The following is a 5,719-nucleotide window of genomic DNA, read 5'->3' as shown; positions in this document are numbered from 1 at the left end:
TTCTCTCTCTCTCTCTCTCTCTCTCTCTCTCTCTCTCTCTCTCTCTCTCTCTCTCTATATATATATATATATATATATATATATATATATATATATATATATATATATATATATATATATACATATATATGAGTGTGTGTCTGTATGTGTGTGTGAGTGTGTGTGTGTATATATATGTATATATATATATATGTATATATATATATATGTATATATGTATATATATACATATATATATATATATATATATATATATATATATTTATATATATATATTTATTTATTTATATATATATATTTATATATATATATTTTATATTATATATGTATATACATATATATATATATTTATATATATATATGTATATATATATGTATATATATATATATTGTATATATATATATATATATATATATATATATATATATGGGGGGGGGCTCCCCCCCTTCCCCTTCCCTCCAAGTCTCAGGTTCCTCCCGTCCTTCCAGAGGGCCTCCTCCTCCCGCCGCCTCTCCCCCAAGGGCCATGATGCAGGGTCCCTCCGTCGGCTGGAGCGCTGGCTCGGGAAGGCCCACCGTGATCCAGCCGTCCGCCTACCGCTCGACAGGCAGCAGCGGCATCGACTGCATGTGCTGCACTTGCTGCCCTTGCATCAACCTGGGCTTCATCAGGACCAAGGCAGGCTGGCTCAAGGTTATGGAGTTGGTAGGTGTTTCCGTTTTTTTTTTTTTTTTTTTTTTGTTCAGATTGTTCAGGTGAACGCTGTTTCGGCCTGTGTCTGAGGCTGTTGTTGTTGTTCATATTTCTGTCGTAGTTACTGATGATTTTCTTATTATTATTATTTGTGAAAGATATTACTTTTATCCTTGTTATTTCTAAAATTGTTTCTACTGCACTTATAACTGCTCCTGTTACTACTTATTACAGTTACTACTATCACTATTAGTAATGCTGTAGCTACTGTCATGATTACCTGCACTTATATTGCAACATTTTCATTAATAAAGTATTGTCACCGTCATTATTAAAGTCGCAACAACTGTAATTGATTTCCTGTTTCTGTAACACATCAAAATGAAACTTCCATTAAATGCAGGAACTGTAAGGATTAAATAAATACATTTGCATACAAACACTCTAATGTTTGCTCTCTCTCTCTCTCTCTCTCTCTCTCTCTCTCTCTCTCTCTCTCTGTCTCTGTCTCTGTCTCTGTCTCTGTCTCTGTCTCTGTCTCTGTCTCTGTCACTGTCACTGTCACTGTCACTGTCACTGTCACTGTCACTGTCACTGTCACTGTCACTGTCTCTGTCTCTGTCTCTGTCTCTGTCTCTGTCTCTCTCTTTCTCTCTCTCTCTCTCTCTTCCTTTCTGCTCTTCTTTCCCCATCTCTGTCTCTGCCTTTGTCTGTCTATCCGCCTCCCCCTCCTTCACTCTCTCAATCTATCTCTGTCCACTCTCTCTCTCTCTCTCTCACTATATATCTACCTCTGTTTTCTTTCTTTTTCTCTCTCTCATTATTAATCTATCCATGTCCCTCCTCTCTCTCATTATCTATATCTGTCCTATCTCTCACTCAATTATCTATCTGTCTATCTATGCCTTCTTTCTCTCTATCATTATTTATCTATCTATCTATGCCCTCTCTCTCATTATTTATCTATATATCTGTCCTCTCTCTCATTATCTATTTATCCGTGCCCCTCCCTCTCTGTCTGTCTGTCTGTCTGTCTATCGTTATCTATCTATCACTATCGATCAAATAGCACTGTCCAGAGACCAGCACTTATTGATTATATTGATTTTATCATAGACACTGGTCTTGTCTTCGATATGATTAGGGATATAAAAGTTTTTTTTTACCAACTAGATGATATGAGAATCATGTATGCATAATGACACAGCCCTCCAGGCATGTAGAACTAATGTTTGACTAATAGCCCTTTACATAAATATAAGCATAGCCAGTTGGATAGATGCGGTAGCATCTTACCCTGGCTTTTTACAGGGCATGTACACTGTTCTGTAAATAAATATTATCAAATCAAATCATAACCCCCCCCCCTAAAAAAAAAAAAAAAAAAAAAAGATAAAAAGAGAGAAAAAAAAAAAAAGAAAAAAAAAATACATATACACTAGTAACCACCGCGTCACCCAACAGGTGCTGTCAGCGATCTGCCTGTTCTTGGTCCTTGACTACGGCATGCCTTATGCGACATCTATTGGCGAATCTTTTCACTTCTTCCTCGTCACGAATTCTGCCTGCATCTTCATGGTCAGTCTCCTTACCTTCTGCTACATCATATCGGCGAATTCCTTCAACCTCATCAGGTCTTCCGTGCTGGTAAGTCGTGGTAAGCAGTGGTTATGTAATAATGACACAGGGAAAGACATGTGTTAGATATCGGAGGTCATATAGCATTAGAGTAATGGTTAAATGGTTAAAAAAAATGAATGTGCTAGATATCATAGATTTATATGGTACTAGAGAAATGGTTTAATGGTTGAAAAATGTGTTAGATAGCAAAGGTCATATAGCTTTAGAGTAATGGTTAATGGTTAAAAAAATAAATGTGATAGATATCATAGATTAGATATCATAGATTATATGGTACTAGAGAAATGGTTAATGGTTGAAAAAAATAAATGTGTTAGATAGCAAAGGTTATATAGCACTAGAGCAATGGCTAATGCTTAAGAAAATAAATAAATGTGTATATCGAGGTCTTACATGACTGTCGTTGTAAGTAGAGGAAGGACGAACATATTATAGTGTGTGCTTGCTTATTTGAATTCCATTGTGGTTATGGTTGGGATTTAATTATTGTAAGAATAGATTGGTGGTTTTATTCTTATTCTTATATGTGTGATGCAACATTTCTGACATTCTTTTATTTGAGAGAAAGTCTGGCACACTGTACATTTATCACTTCAAAAACAATCTATCTATCTCCCAATTAGTCAATCTCTATCATCTATCCATCTATCCACCTATCCGTCAATCTATCTATCTATCTATCTATCTATCTATCTATCTATCTATCTATCTATCTATCTATCTATCTATCTATCTATCTATCTATCTATCTATCTATCTATCTATCTATCTATCTATCTATCTATCTATCTATCTATCTATCTATCTATCTATCTATCTATCTATCTATCTATCTATCTATCTATCTATCTATCTATCTATCTATCTATCTATCTATCTATCTATCTATCTATCTATCTATACTAACCTACCTACCAATCTTGCCAACATACGCAACTCATCACACAATCTTCTTTTTCTTCTGCAGGAGACCGTCTTCAACATCTTGGCCTGCATCTTGTACCTGCTGTCCTCCTCCCACCTGTCTTGGGCGGTCCAGACCTGGCTTTGGCCTCAATACAGAATCACTCCTTACTACACGGTCTATCCAGCTATGACCGCATGCTATGTACGTTGCTTGTTCCTCCTTGTATTCTCTTGTAATTATTATGTAGTTGGTATTTGTTTATGTATCAAGAACAACGAAGGGAAGGACAAGAAAACAGGCCTACATTGCTCCTTCATGGTATGAACAAGCATCATAATGTTTAATGTTTATTGTTTGAAACAGATACATGTGCTAGACGTCAAAGGTCATTTAAATACACAATAGAGCGACACGGTCTTCGGCATATTAGGTCTTTTATCGTGTTTTTCCCTTCGTTATCCTGGCTGCAATTCCCTCCACTTTTATTCATTTATACTTTCACAGGTTTTGGGTCTTGTGCTCGGCGTCATACACGGGGTAGATGCTTGGCTCTCCTACAGGAATCTCAAAGGAAGGCCTTGATCTCGCACGAGGGAGCAGCTGATAGCACTTCGACGCAACGCCAAAATTCTAATGTTTTTTTTACTCAATACGAAAATTGAAACTTTTTACTGGAAGCGAAAATTGAAACTTATTAAACTTGACAGGTAAACTGGAACGTTTTTTTACTTGACACGAAAACCATAACGTTTTGATTGTGTCTTTTGCGCTTTTTCATATTTATTTTGAAGAAAAAAATACCATTTGTATAAATACAACTTCTCATGATGTTTTCTTGTATTTTTTTCCTATCGGATATTTACTTATTAATTGAATATTTTCATTCGCAACGCATTCCAAATAAAACTACAGGGTGAGGCTTGAGAGCGAAGCCCATGAGTAAGAAAGCATTTTTTTTTGGCTCATAAGGCAATGTTTGTGGATTTCCAGAATGATTAAAGGTCAAAAGACAAATAAATGAGCCCGCCATCAGAGGTGAAACAGCACCATGATAAAGTACTGTGGCGAAATGGGTAAAAATTAGTTGACGATGAGAATAAAATGTGTTAAGATGTCAAAGGTTGTAGAGAGCTGTTGGCTAATAATAATAAGTGTAAAGAGAGAACAAACAGGAGTACGAAGGCCGTTCAGGACTGGCACAAAACTCTCGGGAAGTGGACAGAAGAAGGGGATGCAGCAGAGAAAGATAAAGAAAGATGGAGAAGACAAGACAGCGAAATTAGTTGAGGTGGATAATGGTTAAAATCAATGGTTAATGGTTCATGGTTAAATGTGATAGACATCTAAGGTCATATAGCGGAGGGAGAGAGAGAGAGAGAGAGAGAGAGAGAGAGAGAGAGAGAGTGAGTGTGAGAGAGAGTAAGAGTGAGTGTGAGAGAGAGTAAGAGTGAGTGTGAGAGAGAGTAAGAGTGAGTGTGAGAGAGAGAGTAAGAGTGAGTGTGAGAGAGAGAGTAAGAGTGAGTGTGAGAGAGAGAGAGTAAGAGTGAGTGTGAGAGAGAGAGTAAGAGTGAGTGTGAGAGAAAGAGTGAGTGTGAGAGAGAGAGAGTGAGAGTCTGAGAGAGAGTGTGAGAGTGAGAGAGTGTGTGAGTGTGAGAGAGAGAGAGAGAGAGAGAGAGAGAGTGTGAGTGTGAGAGAGAGTGTGAGTGTGAGAGAGAGTGTGAGTGTGAGAGAGAGTGTGAGTGTGAGAGAGAGTGTGAGTGTGAGAGAGAGTGTGAGTGTGAGAGAGAGTGTGAGTGTGAGAGAGAGTGTGAGTGTGAGAGAGAGTGTGAGTGTGAGGGAGAGTGTGAGTGAGAGTGAGAGTGAGAGTGAGAGAGAGAGAGAGAGAGAGAGAGAGAGAGAGAGAGAGAGAGAGAGAGAGAGAGAGAGAGAGAGAGAGAGAGAGAGAGAGAGAAATAGAGAGAAAGAGTGAGAGAAAGAGAGAGAGAAAGAGAGAGAGTGAGAGTGAGAGTGAGAGTGAGAGTGAGAGTGAGAGTGAGAGTGAGAGTGAGAGAGAGAGAGAGACAGGGAGAGAGAGAGAGAGAGAGAGAGAGAGAGAGAGAGAGAGAGAGAGAGAGAGAGAGAGAGAGTGAGAGTGAGAGTGAGAGTGAGAGTGAGAGTGCAAGTGAGAGAGAGAGAGAGAGTGTGAGTGTGAGTGTGAGTGTGAGAAAGAGTGTGAGTGTGAGTGTGAGAGAGTGTGAGTGTGAGAGAGTGTGAGTGTGAGAGAGTGTGAGTGTGAGTGTGAGTGTGAGTGAGAGTGAGAGTGAGAGTGAGAGTGTGAGTGTGAGTGTGAGTGTGAGTGAGAGTGAGAGTGAGAGAGAGAGTGAGAGTGAGAGGGAGAGAGAGAGAGAGAGAGAGAGAGAGAGAGAGAGAGAGAGAGAGAGAGAGAGAGAGAGAGAGAGAGAGAGAGAGAAGAGAGAGAGAGAGAAAGTGAGAGGGAG

General features: G+C 38.7%; 1 protein-coding gene across 3 annotated transcripts in view; it reads left to right on the top strand.

Annotated features, from left to right (window-relative positions):
- The window catches only part of LOC113825717 (MARVEL domain-containing protein sing), a 5,194-nt gene extending 1,120 nt beyond the window's left edge, over positions 1–4,074 (top strand). For all 3 annotated transcript variants that reach the window (XM_027378553.2, XM_070118745.1, XM_070118746.1), the window contains exons 2-5: positions 490–706; positions 2,159–2,341; positions 3,303–3,443; positions 3,747–4,074. In XM_027378553.2, the coding sequence (XP_027234354.2) occupies positions 527–706; positions 2,159–2,341; positions 3,303–3,443; positions 3,747–3,824 (582 nt within the window). In that variant the 5' untranslated portion in view covers positions 490–526 and the 3' untranslated portion in view covers positions 3,825–4,074. The remainder of the gene's footprint in view (positions 1–489; positions 707–2,158; positions 2,342–3,302; positions 3,444–3,746) is intronic.
- The last annotated feature ends 1,645 nt before the right edge of the window (positions 4,075–5,719 follow it).

The sequence above is a fragment of the Penaeus vannamei genome, chromosome 42 (assembly GCF_042767895.1).
Source record: "Penaeus vannamei isolate JL-2024 chromosome 42, ASM4276789v1, whole genome shotgun sequence".
In the NCBI taxonomy this organism is placed as follows: Eukaryota; Metazoa; Arthropoda; class Malacostraca; order Decapoda; family Penaeidae; genus Penaeus; species Penaeus vannamei.
Note: the sequence above shows the minus strand (reverse complement) of the source record. Positions and strands in the feature narration are given on the sequence as shown.